The 23,811-nt window shown below is 40.9% G+C and overlaps 1 protein-coding gene across 1 annotated transcript in view; it reads right to left on the bottom strand.

The window, feature by feature from the left end:
- The window catches only part of LOC122670126 (RWD domain-containing protein 1-like), a 43,202-nt gene that overhangs the window by 4,102 nt on the left and 15,289 nt on the right, over window positions 1-23,811 (bottom strand). Inside the window, exon 7 of the mRNA XM_043867094.1 lies at window positions 7,964-8,089. Within this exon, the coding sequence (XP_043723029.1) occupies window positions 7,964-8,089 (126 nt within the window). The remainder of the gene's footprint in view (window positions 1-7,963; window positions 8,090-23,811) is intronic.

Below are 23,811 nucleotides of genomic sequence, written 5' to 3'. Positions count from 1 at the left end.
TTCATCTAACCGTATTACTGAAAAGAAGTTAAGAGGATGTATGAGGAGCTGAATTCTCTACTTCCTATCACCTCAGATGTGCAACAGATGCGGAACCAGCGAGAGCAGCTCACAGTTATGGGGTTCCTAGGTGGTCTTGGGAAGGAGTTTGACTCTGTTCGTTCCCAAATACTTGGTGGTGATAAGGTAGCCACCCTTTCTGACACTTTTTCAGACTTCTCATGATTCTACAATTGTGGATAGTTCAGCCTTGGCCTCTTTCATACCTAGCCCTGGTCCTAGTAGTGGGACATGGGCTGGTGGTGGCCGTGGTCGTGGGGGTAGTTCTAACAAAGCCTCTATATCTGGGAAAGCACCTACTTCTGGTTCAGATCTTTCAGGCATAGTGAAGACCTGTCACCATTGTGGTTGCACTGGACATATCCAACGCTTCTACTGGAAACTTCATGGCAAACCATCACAACAACAGTTTGCTAATTCTACTACCACTACTGAGTCTACTATTCCATCATCTTCTCATTCTGAGGGTAAGACTATGATGATGTCTGATGAGGATTATGCTTGCTTTAATCAGTTCCAGATTTCTCAGTCTTCCTAGACTTCTACTGCTACTTTTGATCAGACAGGTAATGCCACTGCATGTCTTTCGACTGCTTCCCGCCCTTGGATCATTGATTCAGGAGCGTCAGACCATATGACTGGGGTCTCAGGTACATTTTCTTCCATTGTGCATCGTCCTCTAGTGTTACCTTAGCTGATGGTTCTTTAGCTAAAGTAACTGATACAGGCACTGTTCAGGTCACTCCTTCTCTATCCTTATCATTTGTTCTTTACTTACTTGAGTTCCCTTTAACCTCCTGTCTGTTACTAAGTTTACTAAAACCTATAACTGTTCTGTAACTTTTCTTTCTGATTCATGTGTCTTTCAGAACCTTACGACGAAGAAGACGATTGGGAGAAGTCGTGACTCAGGGGGGCAGTATCTTCTTGAGACACTTTGTCTGTTGTATGTTCGAGTTTGGCATCTCCACACCATGTACATTGTCATTTGGGTCATCCATCCTTGCAGAGTTTACGGATTTTAGATTCTCGTTTTCATCATCTCTTTCTAGTTTAAATTGTGAATATTGTCAGTTTGGGAAGCTTCACCATGTAAGCTATCCTCCCAGAGTCAAATCAAAGGTCTAATCAACCTTTTTTTTTAGTTCATTCCGATGTATGGGGCCCTTGTCCGGTTGTCTTTAAATTGGGATTTCGGTATTTTGTTATTTTTGTTGATGACTATTCAAGAGTTACTTGGCTTTATTTAATGAAGAATCGTTCTGAGTTGTTCTCTATTTTTTGTGCTTTTGTGAATGAAGCTAAGACTCAATTTAATACTCCTTTGCGCATTCTTCGTAGTGATAATGATAAGAAATATTTTTCGGCTCCCTTCACTAATTTTATGACTCACCATGGCATTATACATCAATCTTCTTGTGCCGACACCCTACAACAAAATGGTAGGGCAGAAAGAAAGAATAGACATTTGATGGAGGTCACACGGTCTCTTTTATTTGAGATGAAAGTGGTCAAACCTTTTTGGGCTGATGCTGTTCTGATAGCATGTTATCTAATCAACTGCATGCCTTCCTCTGTCTTACATGGTGGGATACCTCATTCTCTCTTGTTTCCTTCTGCTCCCTTATTTGCCTTACCACCTCGTGTTTTTTGGTAGTGTTTGTTTTATTCGTGATCATCGACCCGGTGTCTCTAAGTTGGATCCCAAAGCTCTTAAATGTATCTTCATTGGTTATTCTCGTACTCAAAAGGACTATCGATGCTATTCTTTTGAGTCACAGAAATACTTTGTCACAGATGATGTTTCTTTCTTTAAGTGTACCCCTTATACTGATTCTCCTGTTGTTGCTTCTGAATTGGATGATGAACTTCCTTTGTATATTGTTCAGTCTTCTGTTCCATAGGTCCCTTCAACACCACCACCGCCACCTCCTGTTACATACCAGCGCTATCTTCGGAAAGTTTGTCCCCCCCCCCCGGGCGGGCTCCACCTTCAGCCTCATCTTCTTCGTCGGCTGCTCCTGCTCTAGGTAATGCTTCCTCTTCCCTTGATGTTCCTTTTGACCTTGATGTACCTATTGCTGTTTGCAAGGGTGTTCGGAGTTGTACCCAGCATACTCTATCTAACTTCGTGTCCTACTCGAGTTTATCCTTCACTTTCCATACTTGCTTGACTACTATTGAGCACCACCCTATTCCTAAGTTTGTTGCAGAGGCATTATCTAGTCCTGGCTGGAGTGCTGCTATGATTGAGGAATTGTTGGCTTTAGAGGCGAATCAGACATGGGATCTTGTCCCTCTACCCTCAGGTAAATCAGCTATTGGTTGTCGATGGGTCTTTATGGTGAAGGTGAATCTTGATGGTTCTTTGGCTCGCTTGAAGGCTCACCTTGTTGCCAAGGGCTATTGATGGAGGATCAATTATGGAGTCCAAATTAAGATCAGGTTGTGTAGGACCAAAGAGGGATAGAAGGGTTGCAAGCTAGGGAAGATGAAGAGTCATCTAGCTACGGTTTGAGTTTAAGATGGTTTGATGGAAGGTTGAAGATGATGGTGATTGATGAAGTTAAAATTAAGAGAAAGAAGATAAACAGAAAATAAAAGATAGATTTGGCTGCTAGAGATCCACTAGAGCCCACCTTAGGAGTCCACCTAGGTCCACCAAAAGAGATCCACTTTTGGATGTATTTACTGAGATCTACAGCTACTTGAGATCCATAATTAAAATTCCCAAAGAGAGTTTTTTTTTCTTAAAAATTTTGGGTTGCCTTTGAGAGCAGCCAGGACTTGCATTATATAGAATAATTAATCCTACCTAGGAAAGTAAAACCCACTACATTAATTAACCTAGGAACATGAATATAAGCTACTACTAAGCCTAATCCAGCATGACTTCCTTGTACCCACATTTTAGGCCCATTAAAGTAGCCCATTACGAAGAAAACACATGGAATCAAAGGCCCAACGTATACATAACCCCACCCAAGGCTTATTTCCAATAAAATAGGCCCATTATGTGACTTCTCTACATAAGCTATGCCCAAGTGTATGGTGTTGATTATATGGACACTTTTTCTCCTGTGCATAGTTGTCACGACGATTAGGCGACCCAAGGCGTTGGAGAGGGAAAAAATTCAAGGCGACGCCAAGTAGGCGACTAAGGCGTCCAAGGTGCCTGCCTAGGCGCCCAAGTCGACCAAAGCCCCTGGACGCCAGGCAACGCCTGGATAACTAGGCTCCTGTGGCTAAGTTGTTTTGGAATTTGGACTAACACGTTGTAGTAGTGACCATTCTGTATTTTTCTGGCATTTTGATGCAGGAAGAATATTTCTTATTGTATATGTGGATGATATTGTCATTACAGGATATGACTCTTTAGGAATTGAGAAGTTGAATATGCATTTACAACAGAAGTTTCAAACTAAAGACTTGGGAAGATTGAAATACTTTCTAGGTGTGGAAGTAGCTCAATCTAGGAAAGGAGTTTCGCTCTCACACCGAAAGTATGTTCTTGATTTTTTTCAGAGACAGGATTGTTAGGATCCAAACCTCTAGATACTCCTATGGATCCTAATTTAAAGCTTACAGCTGATGTTGGTGATGTTCTTAATGATCCTGAGAAGTATCGGAGACTTGTTGGGAAACTAAACTATTTTATTATGACTCAACCTGACATTGCCTTTCCTGTCAATGTTGTGAATTAGTTAATATCCACTCCTCGTACATCTCATTGGGATGCTGTTATACGTATCTTGAGGTACCTCAAGAAGGCTCCTAGACGTGGATTACTTTACTCTGATCACGGACATGGGCGTGTTGAATGTTTCTCGGATGCTGACTGGGCTGGATCTTCCATTGATAGGAGATCAACTACTGGTTATTGTACTTTCGTTGGTGGAAATCTTGTGTCATGGAAGAGCAAGAAACAGACTATTGTGGCTAGATCGAGTGTAGAATCAGGATATCGAGCCATGGCACACGTTACTTGTGAGTTGATGTGGGTGAAACAATTGTTAACTGAGCTTGGATTTAGGGATGATTCTCCCATACAATTATGGTGTGATAATCAAGTTGCTATTCATATTGCCTCAAATCCTGTGTTTCATGAAAGAACGAAACACATTGAAGTAGATTGTCACTTTGTTCGAGAAAAGCTGCAACAGGGACTCATCTCTCCTAGTCATGTTCGTACAGGAGAACAACTTGCAGATTTATTTACAAAGTCTTTGGGGAGTGCTAGAGTAGATTATATTTGTACAAACTGGGCATGATTAATATCTATGCTCCAACTTGAGGAGTGTTAGTAGGGACTGTTTTATGTCTCAGTATGTTCAGAGGTAGTTTAGGTATTTTTCAGTTTTCTTATTTCCTATTGTGTCTCTTAAGTCATTATATATAGTGAACGCATGTGGAGCTCACACATTCTGTGCCAAAGCTACCCGACTCTCATTCTTCTTCTCCTCTTCTCTTCTTCTTTCTTCTCTTTTCTTTATTGTTTACACTTACACATATAATTAAAGTAGAGGTATAAAACAACTTAATTAAGCATTAAGAATTAAAAAACATCAAACCATAAACCATTTAATGCATTAGGCATCATATTCATAATAATACAGGGTTTGTTCATAATTGTTAGAAACTTAGGAGACATAACTTAAACAAATACAAGAGTAACTAATCCTAGAATCCTATTATCCTAGTAGCTAGTACTGAAACGAGTGCCATGCCGGAACATCAAAACGACCATGTTGTTGTTGTTGTTGTTGTTGTTGTTGTTGTTGTTGTTGTTGTCGAATCATGCTCTGCTCTGATTGAATCACAAATGCTGGCCATGACATATTATGCTGGAAGTAACGCTCGAAGTTGTCCACAACAGCCCTATAAATGGAATCATCAGCATACTGGAGGTACCCTAACCTAGGGTATATCTCCGAAACGTAAGGAACTCGATCGACAATCTCCAGCAGTTTATGTGATATTTCCCAACAAAAATAGTGAAAAGCAACTGTCTGGAGGAGTATTCCAAACAAGAGAGGCGAGATATGTCGAGTTAGGAAAGTTTTGTCAAGTTCTAGGTCAAAATTGGGTATTTGTAACAATAGAAACGGGCCTGGTTCGACCGAGATGAACTGAAATCTAAACAAGCACCGAAATCTCGCCGAGATAGCGAGATCTTGGTCGAGATATGGTATATTTTATATATCGTCATGCATCTTGTTTCGGTAGGCCACGAAACAGAGATAAAAGCGAGATCTCGCCGAGATTTTGTACCATGCCCAAACCATAGACGCACTGCAGCACCGTCTTGGATTCCACATCCCTCCAGGTAATGAAGTTTCTTGACCTAGGTTGCTAAATTAGTAAGTCTCTCGCTTCATAAAATTAATCTAGATTCAAAACTCATCTTCACCAGCTATCATTTAAACACTGACCTGGCTTATCACAGTATCAATCATAACAGCTCAAAATCTCAAATTTAGAAGCCTGGAATATGCAATATCAGCATAATATCCAACCAAGCATTTTGCATCTATGGAAACATCGATGTGGCTGCAAAAGTAACTGTGCAAAATAGTGGGAAGTAATCTAAAATCTAATTTCTGTTGTCTTCTGATGGTTTCATGCATACTCCAACAGAAAATCAGAACATGAAATATGACAGAAAGTTGAAGGAAAAAGGAGACCGCTGCTTTGAGAAGATTCTTTTCCCCCATAAAAATCTCACAGAGCAACTTTCTAAGTATTGAGTAATGCAAAGGTAACAATGTGGATATTCTTGGCTTTCTATATGCCAAAAGGTGCGTCAGGAAAGTGTTTGCAAGTGTTTTGGTCTTTTAATGACCCACAACCAGACAAACCCTTAGGAAAGTGATTTCAAAACATGAAGACCATGATATTTTTTAGAGCAAATTACATACACCTCCCCTCATGTTTGAACCATTAACAGAAAACCCCCGTTGTTTGAACATTTACATGGACCTCCCCTGGACTATTGTGGGGCTTACAAGTCTAGTCCATTAAGTTGAAACCGTTAGTTGAAGTAAAACATTCATAAATGACCACATTACCCTTCATTAATATACTTTTACCCTTTTAACCTTATATTACAAAATCCAAACCCAAACCCAAAAATGACATAACATGCACAAAAGGACCATAAGGCCCTTAAAAATTAGGCAAATGACAGGATCGTCTCCATCTTCAAGCTCTAGCAGCAATGACTCAGCAGTTGAAGAGATTCTTGCACAAGCAATGGATCGATCCACTCTCGAACAGGTAGCGGCCATCAATTGCTCTGGTTTCTCAGACTTTGTTCTCCCCACTGACCTCAAAACCAGATTCTGCAAACTCCAATCATTCCCAGTAGCAAACCAAAAGCAGAGAAAGAGAATTTTCAAGAGGAAAAACACAAAACTGAAAACAAAACGCAAAAACCCACCCAGCTTTCCAATGGGAATCGCCGATCTGTGTGAAGGGATATATGGAACAGGAGGTGGAAGATCTTACACAAAGCAGATGTAAGCCATTATCCACGAACCTTGGCCATCATAAAGAATCCCATTTGTCTAAATGTACCACAGATCCGTCATAGTTGCAGCTGAAGGCACTCAGATCTACCGTCCTCCCGCATCTTTCTTTCTCCTCTGTTCACCTCTGGTAAGTTTAGTCACTCTCTACAACGAAATTCTTCAATTGCAGTACAATGGAGGTTGAAATTTGGGGGTTAAGGGCCATAAGGATGTTTGCTGGTGTCATTTGAAGGCCCTTTTCTTGGTTTTCAGATTTATAGACATGGGGCTGATCTGAAGATGTATTTGGCAGATGAATAGATTTTCTATTTATTGCGACTAATTCTGCTTAATGGGTTTCTGGGGAATTTGATTTTGAGATAAAGGGTTTCTCTGTATCTTCGTTGGTTTAGAACTGAAGCTGATTTGTTTCATGGCAACCTATAAAAATCAAATAATAGTTCAATTTATTGTCTCATATTTTTCAGAATTCTCAATCTTAACATTTTCTTTAATTTTTCTCTTGTATCAATGAACACAGATCATATGAACGAAACAGAAATCGTCTGAGCTACATTTATGTTTTCTTCTTTGGTTGTGTACAAACCTGAGGTAATGCAGACAAGGTGAGATTCTTTAGTGCACCATGGATGGTGGTGGAGGACAAGGTGAGATAGTCAGGGAAAAAGGGGGCAGGTGGGGTTGCAGGAGGAGGAAGAAGAAGAAGATTTGTGGATTTTAGGTTTGAGGATGTAAAAAGGGTAAAATTGGTATTTCCATTTTATCATTTTAGTTCAAGATATAATAAGGGTAAAAATGTCTTTACATTTTAAAACTAACACTTCACTAACACCGTCAGCTTTTATGGGTACGGATGTAACTGTTGAAACAACGTGGGTTGTTCTGTAATTGGTTCAAACACGAGGGGGGGTGCATGTAATTTGCTCTATAAGTATTGGACAGAACCATACGTATAATAAGGGATAATAAAAAAGCAATAAAGATCTCTAAGGGTGATCCTAAAGACTCATACAGTGTTTCATGAATTTATTTTAACAATAAAAAAAATATTTTTAATGAATATATACAACAATATTTGTTGAGTTTGTGTTTCAAAAGTAAAATGAAGCACTACAACTAATCACACAGATTAAGATGAAAAACACTAACAGCCCAAAATCAACTGAATTACCTAAACACCAGAACAATGGTATTAAAATAACATGTCAGAATAATTCCAATGGTTTCACAAGTTTAGTTTCTAGTCAGTTTAGTATCTTGCAGCCAAGGAGTACACAATATAGCTTGGCAACATCAACAGAGATCACACCTGCAATTCAGAAAACACAGCACCATAAAGCAGTGAAAGTCATAGGCAGGACAAACAGCCATACGTCATCTTTAGCTGCATCTTCTTCTTCGGTGTCTAAAACCCCAGCTTGACAATATCTTTCACTCAACCACTCTTTAGCCAAAGTAACAAGTGTGTAGACCATAGCCATACCAAGATTCTCAGATGCCTGTGAAACATAAATGAGTCAATAGCACTCTCACCAAGTAGTGAAACCAATTTCAGAAATGAACACAGAAGATCATTTTGCTTGATGAAACCAATTGGGATGGATCGATATAGATGAGTCAATTAACAATCTATCCTTAATTTGAGTTTTGAGGCATTTCCGAGAGATTAAAAGATAAAATAGATTTCAGCACCCTATTTATCATATGGTCATGACGCCTCATATAATGGCGGATTCTAAACACCTAAGCATTAGGATTAAAAACCTCATGTAACTCCAGAATCATAGGGACTAGGGAGTATATGAGCCAAAGCCAGCAACTGAGATCTAATTGAACTTATTAGTCCATTCTTGGTCCAGTTTGATGGCCCAGTTGGCTGTCTTGTTCTTTTGAACTACATCATCATAACTCTGCCTTAGCTTATCAGTTTGGTCTGAAATTTGGTGAATAGTAGCTCTATAACTTCAGAACTGACCTCCAAAGGTTTAGACCAAATGGAGATTTTCAACACAACTTATGACTTATTTTAAGTTTACTGGTTTCCCTCCCTTCCCCTCCACCTCCCCCCCCCCCCCCCAAAAAAAAAAAAGGATTACCAAAATTTAGTCGAAGTTTATTGGCAAAGTTTCCTACAGTCATTTAGGATGGAATCTCCTTAATGGCACCTAGTTTTGCTAGGTAGAAGAGTGATGTGGCAAATCCAACTGTTGCATATCTAGGAAATTGTCTTTATAGGAAACATGTCAAATTTCAGATTCAAATTCAATCATATACCCTCCCATGTATGTCCATGCACCCCTTCATACTCCAATGCATCCTCTTGGTAGTCCTAGATTTTTCAATGTCTTGTTTTGCCACATGACCAACTTTGTTTAGGCTGAAATTTGACATTTGAAAGTTTTAGTGATGTAGAACCCAGGTCAAAATACCCTATTGGGTTCGGTATGGACCCACCCAAATACCAAATACTCAAGTTACAAAGAAAGAAAGGCAAAATCTGTAATTTATCACAAGTTCTCAAGGGGAATGGCAAACTTGTAATAAACCAGAACTTAAAGGACTGTTTGGTAGTTAAGAAGTAAAATCATGAAAGGGAGGGGAAGGGGAAATACCGTCTCGTACCTCCAGCACAAACCAGAGGAAGAAACCAGGTGTGCTTTCAAAGAAGAGATCTTATGTGGAGGTCTGTTGGATCTAATATTTTAGGGCAAGGTTTCCAATTCGATCACCTCTTGAATGAAACTAAGGGTCACCCAAAACAGCAAGTGAAGAGAGAGGATTTGATGTCTGAACTCAAACCTGGCAGTAGAACTAAAACCAGTGGGTTTCAGGTTAATATCTCACAGCCCACATGAGTTTCAGCCACCAGGTTGTACAGGTAGCGACATCCAAAGGTGGTGATCTTATGCGCAGAATATGAAGAGGACAGTCCTCAATCATGAGGGTCTGTTTTGTGTGCCAAAACAGTAATGGGAAAGAATAAGAAGAAGAGAATAAAGGAGGGAGGAAAAAGGCCACCGGCCTCGCACCACAGTCACAACCATGAAATTTTAACTCAACTTTTCATTATTTTCACTCTATTCTATTCTATTCTCAATAACAGGGCACATATATAGACTCGAAGAATCAGAATTGATTCCAACAAGGAAACTTAAGATAGACTTAAACAAGGAAACTAGCTCAATCTCCTACTCAAAGTAACTATTCAAATAAAATAAATTTCCATTACAAGATAAACCACAAAAGTAAAATACCCTAAATATCCTAGTGAACCAAAACCCAAATTGGACTCGGTTCATCTCCATCTGGATTCTAGAATGGGTTCAGCCTGATCCAAGGAACTGCTCCTGCATCAATTCTCCTCCTCTGAAAAGAACTCGACTCCGTCAAGTTTGGATAAGGACCAAGGAAGTCATCTCAGTCAACACGGAGGAGGAACGATCCCACCACCTTCTTCAGCTTAATGTCAAGGAGACCTTTAGTGGGAAGAAACTTCATTTCTTTGTTGTCATACTTGAAAGAGTAGGTATTCGCATACCTACAATGTTGTGCCTTCTTGTCAAACAGTGATGTAGATCCCACGGCTGACTAGAAGAAGAAGAAGAACCAAGGTCCATCGAACCAGCTCCAGATGGACCAGAACTGGATCAGATCAAGACAGCCCAGCAGGTCTTCTAGAAGGGCCAAGAAAAAGAGGCTAAAACACAGTTCACATGAACAGTGTCACAGCCCATATTATCCTTGTGTGGAGATATCTTTTAGAGGATTTTGTGGGTCCATCAAGTGGAGAAAGATTCTATCCTAATGCTGCCATAGTTTAGGTTCTATTTTCAGTTTTAGAAAGTATATTAGGTGGTTTCTAATTTCAGTTTGTTTCTATTTTTGTTTCCTTGCTTGTTTAGAAGGCTGAATTATAAAGCCAAGTAGTTTAAGTTTGGTTACTTTCTCTTTTAGATTAGATTTAGTAGTTTCTAATTTTAGTTACATTCTATTTTAGTTAGGATTAGTAGTTTCTATTTTCCTAAGTTTCTATTTTAGATTAGTTCTTATTTTTGGCAAGTTTTTATTCTGTTGTAAGCTTGCCTAAGCTATTAAAAGGCATCACATCTTAAATCTTAATGAAAGGACAGAATTTAGAGAAAAGAATATTTTGGCCACTTAGCCATTGAGTATGGGAGTTTCTCCTTTGCTGCAACAGCTGAGATAGCTGTGGGTGAGAGACCCAGGGTGAGAGGCCCATTCCCCTACCCCTTCTTCTATCTTCTCTTCTTCCCTACCCTGCTCGATCTCCATTGCTGCTCCTGCAAGCTACCCTGCTCGATTCCCTGTTGGTGACTACTGCTGTTTATGACTGTTGCTGCTTCTGGGAACCTCAACTGAAGACCACTGAGATCCCCTTACACCTTCTGAGTGCTGCTGCTGCTGTTGCTGATTAAACAAAGAGATTCCATCTCCTGCGGATTCCAGCTTCTGCTCCAGATTGGCTGCAAATTTCAAGGCCCCACAACTCCATCATTCTTCATCTGTTTCTGCAGAGTTTTAGAGCATAGAACCCCCACACCAGGCCCTACACTCGACCCTGGTTTGGTGGCCAGATTCCCTCTGGTTTGCAAGTTGCACTCCAACTTTTTATTTTGGGAACATCCCTGCAACTCCCTATTCTGCCAGCAGAATTCTACCAAATTTTCAGCAGAGGATCACCCCCATAGGACCTCCACTCGATCCAAGTTTGGATCCAAACTGCTGGCTGAATTGGTTTTATTTCTCTAAGTTACTAATTCTGATTTTTTGCTACTATTTTGATGTTCTGCTGCAACCTATCATCGATCCTACTGTAGAGTGGTTCCTAGCTGAACCCCTCCTACATTAAACAGCCACAATTGACCAAGAAGAGTATGACACATCTTCAAAGGGAGGACGTCACATTGTATTGTATCTACAAATCCACCAATACAGTATGTGAGCAAACACCTATCAGTAATCTTGAGATTAGTGTTGTTAACCCATTCAACTTTGTAGGGATGTAGATGTGGCTCTATCAGCAATCCAAGCTTACGAACAGAGATAACAATAGTGCAACTACCTCCATCGATTACCATGCTATATAATTGATCATTGCACTTCACGCGAGTCTGGAAGATATTGTTGCAACACCAATCTTCATCCTCAGTGACCTTGTAAGTGGTCAAAACAGGATAGAGAACATAGCCAGGGTATCACTCCTCATCATTGTGACCGCCATTGACTTCAACCAGTTCACTATCTGCCTCCAAATTAACTGTCTCAAGATTCAATTGCTCTTTTGGGTTTTAAGGTATAAAAAAACCCTTATCAATATAAGCTACCAAACGGTTGGGACAATTAGCACTGATATTGATGCAGATAAATCACCAAAAGAGGCTTATTTTAATGGGTATAAGTTTAGGGTTGGTTTATCTGCATGTTGGGCCTTTGATCCCATGGGTTTCCAATGTACTAGGTCACTTTTATGGACCTAAAGTATGGGTAATAGGGTTGCATACGGGATTAGCAGTTTTAGTTCCTTAGTTTTATTTTTATGTAATTAGTGGCCATGTGATCACTTAAGTGATCATGTGACTTGGTTAAGTGGTCATGTGACTATTTACTTGTTATGTAAGTTGGGCTGGATTAGGACTCTATAAGTCCAGCCATGTTTTAAATATATTTCCTTCAGTATTTCAATTTCCTAGTCAGTTTAGGTTACCTAATAGGTTAAGGATTGGGTTAGGCCTTTTCTTTTTAATGTATTTTTGAGTCTTTTATACAAGGTTGTAAGTGGGGCAAGCATTGGACACGAATTTCGATATTAATGAAAAGTGTTTTGCTGCTCTTCTTCTCCTTTGAAGATTTGTCGTGTTTGAACAAGGCTGGTAGGATCGGTGTTTGATCTGATTGACACCTTGCGGTGGGAAGCTCAGGTGGTTTGTTTTGGTTACTTTGTTTTCTCCATTAGTCAAGCTATCTGATCTCAAGGTTTATTCATCATCAACAAGTAAGTTCAAATCCCAAACCCTTGGAACTGCAGAAAGATGAAAGGGAATGTAATGTAAGACTAGGCTACTAGTCCCAAAAACCCACAAAATTCAAAAATTAGAATAAACTCAGAATTAGAAACTTAGAGTTTCAAACCAAACCAGCCATATGATGGTGATCAAACTTGGTCGAGTGTAGAGGTTGGTAAGAGGATCCTTGGCTCCAAATCTCATCCAATTGTGATGGTTGGACATTGAGTTATAAGAGAAACACCAAATTAGAAGGTTGTGGAAAACCCCCCAAGACAGTGCTGATCTTGGGCTCCAATGATAACCGAGTGTAGGCCTTGATGGTAGAAGGCTTGCCTGCAAGTTTGGGTCAATCTTGATGGGCAGAAGTGGAGATGGAGGGTGGAAAATGAAAATAGAAGGTTTGTGAATATGGAGGGATCCAGCCTAAGGAATGGAGTAGTAATGAGGATCGAGTGGAGGGAATGAAAGGGGGATGATGTGCTTCAAAACCCAGCAGGGTTTGATGATGGTATGGGGAGTTATGAAATCAGAAATTTGCAGCCAAAGGGTTTTGCAGGGTTGCAGCAACAGCTTCAATCAAAGGATCAATCAGCAGCAGCAACAGTTGATGTGGAGGGATATCTTCAGCCTTTGGGTGGTGATCTTCAGCAGCAGCAACAGTCACAGGCAGCAGCAGGTACTCGAACAGGGAAAACAGTAACAGCAGCAGCCTTGGAGGTTGGTGTAGTTGCAGCCTTCAAAGAGAACTCCAGTGCTTGAAGTATTCCAGCAACAGTAGCAGCTCCAGGGGATCCCGATTGGGATGGAAAGAATGGAGAAGAAGAGAATTAGAAAGTAAGGGGATAGATGGATTAGGCTCTCTCAGCCAGGCTCCCTTCATTGTCAGTTATGTCACTCAATTTGACAAGGAGAAATCAGCGCTCAAAAGCAATCTTTCATTCATCTTCTTAAAATAGTGGGGAGCCTCTAAGGGCTGTTACATATAAATAAAAAGGCATAACTTGCCTCTCAAGCTTTAACAAAATAGAAACTATTTGAAAATAGAAACTAACAAAATAAGGACAAAGAAATGACATGAAATATAAAGTAATATTTAGAAACATGAAAATAGAAACTAAATATAATCTTCTCAAGTGCAGCCAATCCTTTCCTTCTTGTCAAAACTGGAGTCTCATGTGGTCCCCACATAGATACTATCGGCCAGCAGCTGTGTTGAAGAAGACTAAGTGATATTGACTAAAATACCCCCACGATTCTCCTAAGAATATACTCACCAAGCCAAAATAAAGGGCTGTGACACTGTTCACGTGAACAGTGACAGTGTTTTAGCCTCTTTTTCTTCAAGTTTTGTCCTACAATAGAATGCTCTTTTCAAAGATGAGAAACTTGAGGAGTACTTATGATTTATTACCCCCATCCCTAACCTAATATATTTGGGTTCCCATTGTTCTTTTAGTTCCCTCATATGATTTCTTGTTTATTGGGGTGTTTTCCCTGACCCAATATTTTTTTATGGTTTTAAACCCTAAACTGAACCTGTCCTTTGGTAAAGATCCTGTTTTGGTTCCTAGTTTGAGCAATTCAAATCTAGAATTACATTAAATATGTTCATACCCTTTGCACGTAAAACACTGAATGGCAGCCTTTGGCATCACAGGAGGTCTGTCAGAACCACACCAAGGTGGAGAATATGGTCGGTTAGGTCATGCAGATACCATAGAAGAACCACTAGCCTGTGGTACATTGAATTAAAATTGTCCTAGGGAGAACACTGCTGCTGACTGAAACTATCACCCCTGGGAAAAGTGTCTGTAAAGGTCTTCCGAGTGTATGGTTGCTTCAGACTATCTTCTATTTAATATGCTACATGTGCAGCATCCTACATCGTAGGCAATCGACTAGATGCCAGCGCGGCACTGATCTGAGGGTGCAATCCATTGCAGAACTGTGCCACCAATACCTCCTCATCCCACTCAAAATCATATCGAGTGGCTAAATAGTAGAATCTGGCCACATACTCCTTAACTGTCATGCCTTCCTGTCTGAACTGTGCAAACCTGAGGTGCATGCGCTACTTCTAGTTGTTCGGTTCATGGCTTCACTCATCTCAGCACAAGCAGTGACTAAACCAATGCCTCAAGTCTGATTCTATTGTTGGTGTTTGATCCACCAGACTTGAGCCGTGCTCTTCAGCTTAGCCTCTGCAAATAAGATCTTTCGCCTCAATCAATCCCCAATCTTAACTCTTAACATTAAAAAAAAAAAATCACAAACTTCAATGTCATTTTGATGTTTTAAGAGAGGCTTAAGTAGTTTCCAAATTTAAGCCTATGGAATTCTGGTTTTTCTCAAAAATTTGCATTGTGGTTATTATTTGACCTAAATGTAGGTGTATTTTGTGCTCACAAGTCACACCTACTAGGATTAGGTTTATTGGAACCTATGCTACATAGATGTTGCACAACACCTACACCACATTTTCTAAGAAACATATAACTATGAGGGGAACATTCTGCTGCAAAGGAAATCACTCAATAAATTCAGGACCCTCGAGATGCAAAGATAAAATAAACGAGATTTCTTGGGAATCCAAATTACTTTCTGGTCATACATTAATGCAAACTCGAACTCGAACCAAAGAAGCCAGTGGAAGATCGATTGCAGCTATAGTATTAAATCCAAATTTTTTTCCTCTCCTGTCCGCTGCCCAGACAGGACCGTGCTGTCCCCTCGTATGGGGCGCGAAATGACAACTTAACCTCACTTGGGCAGTGTGTTTGGGCAGGGGGTTTGGTCGTCATTTTGCGCCCCCATGTGAGGGGACAGCACGGTCCTGTCCCGGCAGCGGACAGGAGAGGATAACGATTCCATTTCGGCCAGACCGAAATTTCCGAGACACCGAAATTTCGCCAAAATATTGTATTTTTTCTGAGTTTCGCTTGGCCATTTCTTGGTGTAAAATGCCGAAAAACCGAAACGAACTTTCGAAGAAATGGTGCATTTTTTCGACCGAAATTTCCAAAATATTGCATTTTTTCATTTTGACATAGCATATCGTTTCGGCATGGCCGAAATATCCGAAATTTTGGCGAGATTTTGAACTATGATTACAGCAGGATGAACACAATAAAAAGAACAAAGTTGAATAACTGAAACTCTCTTTTTTATTACTATTTTCTGTTTACATATGAAGAACACAAAAGGATAGGAAAGAAGAAAGGGATACAGAAGGGGGGATAGGGTCGGCTCTCTTTGTTAAGAATAGTAGTCAGGGGGATATTTGTATATAACCACATCTTTTATATGATCTTTATGTTATTTGTATAAGGTCAGGGACCTCTGTGTAATTATCTATTCTTTTCAATATAAACTAGTTTGTCTCTAGTTTGAGACATAACTCAACAACCCAAAATCATGTTTGCTCTCTTGGAGCTTTTCTCTCTCTCTTCTTCTACTCTAAAGGAGTTTGAAGGTGATAGCGGGTTGTTTGGAAGGCTAAGAGTTAGTTTCTTCTCTTGGTTCTTGTTGCTGTTTGAAGAAAACCCTAGGGTATCTTCACAGATCTGTTTCTCCCTTGTTTGGAATCCAAATGGAGAGCAACCAAGTGCTCTAGTTTCGTTTGGGAGTCCTCTTGCTCTCCATTGTATCCTCTCAAGTCTCTTGGAAGCATCAAAGGGCCAGAACCACATTTCAGCCAGGCTGTTCTGCCTGTTTTTTCCGCCAGCCAGGGTACTTGATTGAAAAAAGCTCTTCAATAGAGCTTTGTTTGGGGGATTTTTTGGGCTACTCAGTATCGTTTTTGGGTAAGGAAGGTTTCTTCTTTTTACTCCGCTGCTGTTTGATGATCGTGTGAAGTTCTACAAGCCTTTTTCAAGTTTTTTGTCACTGTTTATTCCTATTTTTGACTGCTGTTTTTTTAGAAGAAGTTGTTTTGCTTGAGGTGCTGTTGTTTGGGTCTTCCAAGTGTTTAAGGTCAAGATGGGTGAAAAATATGTTGAAATAGCCTTGCCTCCATCTCTGTCATATGATACCCCAAATGTTCAACTTCCCATTGTCAAGCTTGACAATCAAAATTACTTGGATTGGTCACGATCTATGAAGCTGATTCTTCGGAGTCGAGGGAAGTTGGGGTACATATCTGGGAGCATTAAGACTCCCCCCTCCACTGATCCAGAGTACTCCAAATGGGAAACCGAAGACTCCCTTGTGATGACTTGGCTTATTTTTTCGATGAAGCGGGAGATTGGAAGAAGGATTATGAGCAAGGAGACTGCCAAAGACATCTGGGATAGTGTTGCTCGTATTTTTGACAAAGGTTAATCAACTCCTCTAACAAATTGTTAGCTTGCGACAGGGTGATAAAAGTATCTCTAAATACTATAGTCTTGTTGTGGGACTTTGGGAGGAGTATGATCACTACAAAGATCTCCAGTTGTGTCCTGATGATGAGCCCAAAGTGCATCAGTTGTTTGAGAAGGAGAGGGTCGTGTTCCTTCTTGGAGGTCTTAACCCTGAGTTTGAACCTTTAAGGGTGCAGATCCTTGGCCGACCCAATCTTCCCTCACTGGAGGAGGTGTGTGGTTATCTACAGAGTGAGGAGACCCGTAGGGGGTGCCATGGAGACCACTCCCATTGTTGAGCGCTCTGCTCTTGTTTCTTCCATTCCTCAAGACCGTACTCCCTCCACTAAGCGAGCTGGTAAGGGCAGATTCTCCTGTGATTATTGTGGCAAGCCTGGGCACAAGAAGGATTTTTGCTGGGATCTTCACGGGAAGCCATCCTCTATTTCATCTGGGGGATAGAAAGGACAGAAGAAGAATGGGCCGAGGGCCCATGTTGGAGTTCATGAGTCTGATCCATCCTCTCTCTCCAAGGAGGACATAGCTGCATTTCGCCGGATTGTAGCCCACATGGATGGTTCCTCCTCTGCTACTACCACTACTTCCGCTGCTCTATAGGTCTCTACCTCCTCTGGCACCACTCCCTGGGTCATTGACTCGGGTGCCACTGATCATACGACTGGTAGGTCTCAGCTTTATGATTCCTATTCTGTTTGTTCTGGGAAAGATAAGGTAAAAATTGCTGATGGTTCCCTTTCTTCCATTTCTGGTAAGGGAGATGTCCAGGTTACTCCATTTATACCTTTGAAGTCTGTCTTTCATGTTCCAAACTTTGCTACTAATCTCCTTTTAGTTAGCTAATTGACTAAATCTTTGAATTGTTTTGTCACTTTCTTTCTTATCCATTCTCTTTCAGGATTTGGTGACGAAGAGGGTGGTTGGCAGTAGACGTGAAGCAGATGGCTTATATGTTTTGGACACCTGTGTCTCCTCTGTTGCGAAAGCTCAATCTTATGTGTGTGGGCAAGATGGCGGACGTACACAGGAGGATATTTTGCTTTGGCATCGTCGTTTGGGACACCCTTCCTTTTCTGTTATGAGGAAACTGTTGCCACATTTATTTACCTCTTTTCCTGTTAATCATGTTTTTCATTATGAACCTTGACTTTTTGCAAAAAGACAGTTATCCATCTAATGGTAATAGATCTATTTCACCTTTTCACATTGTTCACACTAATGTTTGGGGACCTTCCCCCGTTACTTCTTTGCGTGGCTTCCGCTACTTTGTCTCTTTCATTGATGACTTCTCTCGAGTTACTTGGGTTTACCTATTGAAACAAAAGAGTGATGTCTATGTCGCGTTTAAAAATTTTTATGAGTTGGTGTACACCCAGTTTCAAACTCGTATTCAAATTGTCCGTTCTGATAAAGGTGGGGAGTATATGTATGGTGGTTTGGAAACCATTTTTTCTAGACCATGGCATTATCCATCAGGTGGTCTCTGTTGATACCCCACAACAAAACGGGGTTGCTGAAAGAAAAAACCGCCACCTTCTGGAAGTGGCTCGGTCTATTTGGTTTACAATGCATGTTCCAAAAACTTTATGGTATGATGCCTTACTCACTGCTGTATTTCTTATTAATCATATACCCTCCAGTGTCTTGAACTTCAAGGTTCCTCTTGATGTCTTACCCTCACTTTCTTCTTCTTTCTCTCTTCCACCAAGGGTGTTTGGTTGCATTTGCTATGTACATATTAGCAAAACTGCCCGCATTAGATCCTAAGGCCCTGAAATGCCTCTTTCTTGGGTATTCCTCTACCTCCAAAGGATACACATGTTATCATCCTCCTACCCATCGGTGGCTTCTCTCAAAAGATGTCCATTTTTTTTAAACCATACCGTATTTTCAGTCACCTCTTCAGGGGGAGTGTTCATCCCTTGGTGGTGAGGTTGAAAAGGTTCCTGAGTTTGTTCCCTTTCCTTCCTCCTCTCTTGTTCCTATTCCTCCTTTTCAGATTAACAAGGGAAAGAAAAGTTCTGTGGATACTGTTGTTGAGGGGGAGTCTCCTAGTGCACAGGTGAACGGAGAACAGGGGGAGCTACTGGTGTATACAAAGAAGACCAGCCAAAATCCTTCTTCATGGCTTCCCATAAAGAAGACCTGCCAAAATCCTCCTGAGTCTCCATCCATTGAGACAGGTATACCTTCCTCTACTTCCCCATCCTCAGACTTAGATCTTCCCATTGCTCTTCGCAAGGGAACACGGGCATGTACTAATCCTATTGCCAAGTTTGTTTCCTATGATTCTATCTCACCTACAGGTGTTGCCTTCACTGTGGCTATCTCCTCCATATCTATTCCTAAGAATGTAACAGAGGTTATGGCTGATCCAAAATGGAGAGAAGCAATGAACACAGAGATGGTGGCTCTTGAGAAGAATCACACTCCTGATCTTGTTGAACTCCCAAAGGGGAGAATTCCTGTTGGATGCAGATGGGTATTCACAATCAAGTTCAAATCTGATGATACTGTGGAGAGGTATAAGGCAAGACTTGTTGCCAAGGGTTATAAACAGGTGTATGGCATTGATTATCAGGAGACCTTTGCTCCAGTGGCCAAGCATAATTCCATTCGTGTACTTCACTCAGTGGCTGCAAATCTTGATTGGCCATTGTACCAGCTTGATGTAAAGAATGCATTCTTACATGGGGACTTAGAAGAAGAGGTCTATATGCACTCTCCTCCTGGGTTCAAGTATCCTGCTGGCAATGGAAAAGTGTGTCGTCTTAGGAAGGCTCTTTATGGACTCAAACAGTCTCCTAAGGCGTGGTTTGAGAGGTTTAGACAAGCTATCTTACAGAATGGATACACTCAAAGTCAAGCCGATCACACCTTGTTTATACAAAGGAGGGACAACACTATTACGGCTCTCATTGTATATGTTGATGACATTGTGGTCACGGGAAACAATGAGGCAAAAATCTTAAAGCTTAAACTCTACTTGGCTCGACAGTTTGAGATCAAAGATCTCGGTCCATTGAAGTATTTTCTGGGGATTGAAGTTTCAAGATCCAAGCAAGGGATCAATGTTTGCCAAAGGAAGTTTGTCCTTGATCTGCTTACAGAGACAGGCAACTTAGGGTGCAAACCAGTCTCCGCACCTATTGATCAGAATCACAACCTAGGGGAAGATTGTGGTGAACCTCTTGTGGATGCTGAAAAATATCAGAGATTAGTAGGCAAGCTAATCTATCTTTCCCTTACCCGACCTGACATAGCCTATGTTTTTTGAGTGGTAAGTCAGTTTATGCATGCACCCAAGATGGGACATCTTGATGCAGTTTACAGGATCCTCAGATATTTGAAGTCATGCCCTGGAAAAGGCCGTCTCTTCTCTAGAAATGGTCACTTGAGGATTGAAGCATACATTGATGCTGACTGGGCTGGATCTATTTCTGATAGAAGATCCACCTCTGGATATTGTACCTTTGTTGGTGGAAATTTGGTCACCTGGAGGAGTCAGAGTGCAGAGGCAGAGTTTAGAGCCATGGCTCACGGAGTGTGTGAAATCTTGTGGTTGAAGAAACTTGTTCAAGAATTGGGAATTGAGACAGTTAAACCTATGAGCTTATATTGTGATAACAAGGCACCCATAAGTATTGCCCACAACCCAGTTCAACATGACAGGACAAAGCATGTTAAGGCTAACAGACATTTTATCAAGGAGAAGATAGAATCAAAGACTATCTGCACTCCTTTTGTGAAGACAAATGACCAAGTGGCCGACATCTTCACCAAAGGACTTGGCTCTTATCACTTTGGTTGCTTGTTAGACAAGCTAAGCATGTATGACATATACTACCCAGCTTGAGGGGGAGTGTTAAGAATAGTAGTTAGCAGTATATTTGTATATAACCACATCTTTTATATGTTCTTTATGTTATTTGCATAAGGTCAGGGACCTCTATGTAATTATCTATTCTTTTCAATATAAACTAGTTTGTCTCTAGTTTGAGACATAACTCAACAATCCAAAATCATGTTTGCTCTCTTGGAGCTTTTCTATCTTCTTCTTCTACTCTAAAACATAACACTCTTAGCCTTTCATCCTCTCACCCAGGACCTCTCACCCACGGTCTCTCACCGTTGCTGCGTCTCACAGCTTCATCCATAACTCTTTTTTCTTCAATCTGTCTCTTTTCTGACAGCCACATACTTATTTATAATAAACCTAAGACAACTTCTAGGATAAAATAAAATCCTAAAAATAGAAACTACCCATTACATAAAAGATAAAACACCCCTTTAATTTCATCCAAAAAAAAAAAAACACCCCTTTAAGATAGAAACTTCCTAATCTAATAAAATCCCCCACACAAGACATAAATACTTCCTCAAACCTAGGACTAAAAAAAGGCTGCGTCAATCCTCAAAGGCTTCTCCACGCAATGGCCATGGGGCCCACCAAATCTGAAAAATTTATCTCCAAATTCTTCACCATACAAGCTGGCTGTGGGGTGATGCAGCTCCAAGAAGGAAGAAGAAGAAGAAGAGACCCTGAACTTAGGGTTTGAATAGGGAGCCATAGATTTGGATTTATTATTTTCCATACTTAGTTTATTTTCTTGTTTTAGATTGAACCGGTTTAGAATGGGTTGCATCCAATTGGTTCAATGGGTCTAATTTAAGTGAAGTGTTCCTATTGGTTAATAGGTTCTTATATCCTATTGGCTAATATGGAATCTACTTTAAATTAGTTGTTTTTAAGTTAGATTCTTTTATTTTAAGTTAGTAGAGGTAGTTAGGACATTTACTGTTTTAATTTAATTAAGTTAGATTAGAACTCTCCCTTCCACGATTTTAGAAGGAAGAGACATTAAGTTGTACTAGGATTTGGCTTAGGCCTTTATTATAAATAAAGTAGATCGTGGAGGGCTCCCCCACAGATTATTTGAATTTAAAAAACAGATTTCGTGGCTGCCATTGCTGCTGTTCCTTGCTCCCCTGTGTGAGTGTGCATCCTTGTGGACTTCAAGGTGGAAGGGTGGGTGGATTCTTGCGACTCTTTACGCCGTGACGGCTGGGAGGATCTCTCTTCGAAGGTGGTTTCATCCTTCAAACATTCAAGCTACTGCCGGTGGATTCCAGTGTGAGTTTGAATTTTAATTTTCTGTTTTTATCTTTCCTTCCCTTCCCCATTCGATCCCCTTTTCTTTTTCTGTTTTATTTTCATAAACCCTAGGAGGATCTCAGTTCTGTCCAGATCTGTTTACCCATCAGAAATCATCCAAACTTTGACCACAGCCTCCCCTCACAGTCCCCTAAACTGGATCCTAAGCCCAGCCCTATCCATCCATCTAAACCCTAGCTTTAGTGATTTCCCTAATTTCTAAAAACCCGAAACCCTAACCCTAATTCTGCAGGAATTTTAAACTGAACCAAATCCTGTTTTTTTTATATCATAATAGTCCCCTAAACCTGCATATTAAAACCATATAAGACCCATTCCCAAATTCCCATCCTAAACCCTAGAATTAACCTAAAACCTAGGCTGTCCATGTGAACCAGCAGCCCCTTTTACTATTTATTCTGTTATCTGGCTCCTAGTAGGTCTCCTACCTATCTAGGACTACATTATTTGGTATCAAAGCCATGGATGAACATGGCAATCCGGTGCTGCCACAACCACCCGACCCTATGGCAGCAATGTTCGAGCTGTTTCAGAGATTTACTACTGACCAGAAGACCTTGTTTGAGGACTTTAGAGCTGAACAGAGAGTTATGGCTGAGAGGCTGCAAGTAATTGAGCATAGACAGCCTACACTTAATGGGGACAGCAATGTACCCATAGAAGAAGACAGGTACCAACTCCATTCAGTGGTGCAGAGACTGCCTGACAGAGATGGGAGCCCTAGAGATGACTACAGGGGTTATAGAGATGGACACATAGGTCACAGGGACAGATTCAGAGCTGACCGAGATAACAGGGATGATAGAGATCATTACAGAGATCGTCGGGACAGACCTAGATATACCCGTGAACCTTCTCGAGAACACAGAGATCACCACCGAGGCTATAGAGACAGAGATAGAGAAGACCGGGACAGAGACAGAGTTCGGCAGCCTACTTTTGAGGAGTATATGAGGTCCTACTTCACTGGAGACCAGGGTACTAATCGGCTCCATACAGGCAACCAAAAGGTGAAGCTTGACCTGAAAGAATTCGATGGTAACTCTGACCCCCAGGTATTTTATGATTGGCTTGCTGCAATAGAAGATTATTTTGACTGGTATGATTTATCTAAAGAAGAGAAAATGAAGTTAGTCCGTGCTAAACTTGTCGGACCTGCACGTGAGTGGTGGAGAACTGCTGAAAGAGAGATGGACTTTAATGGGGCTGCACCCCGTACTTGGGAAGACATGAAATATGACCTGAGCAAGCAATACTTACCAAGGCACTTCAGGTCTCAGTTGCAGGATAAATTCAACTCCCTCCGCCAAGGAACCATGACTGTAACTAAGTACATGAGGCAATTCGATGCTCTTTCTTCTCGCATTGGCATTAGGGAGGAGGGCATCCAAATGCTTTCCAGGTTCAGGTTGGGTCTGTCAAGTGAGATCAACAGGACAATTGGGATAATTGACGTTGCAGACGTTCGAGATTGTTTTGAGAAGGCCTTGAAAGCAGAGGAGTTATTAGCTTCAAGTAAACAGCCGGGGTCTACCTCCAAGCTGGCCTACATCAACAATAGCACCTCAAAACAAGGTTCCTCCATAGGCAACATCTCTCGCCCTGCTGTTCCCCCACATGTGGATGATAAGGGCAAGGCTCCTATGGACCGAAATGACCCC

Source organism: Telopea speciosissima, chromosome 7 (assembly GCF_018873765.1).
Source record: "Telopea speciosissima isolate NSW1024214 ecotype Mountain lineage chromosome 7, Tspe_v1, whole genome shotgun sequence".
NCBI classification, from domain to species: domain Eukaryota; kingdom Viridiplantae; phylum Streptophyta; class Magnoliopsida; order Proteales; family Proteaceae; genus Telopea; species Telopea speciosissima.
Note: the sequence above shows the minus strand (reverse complement) of the source record. Positions and strands in the feature narration are given on the sequence as shown.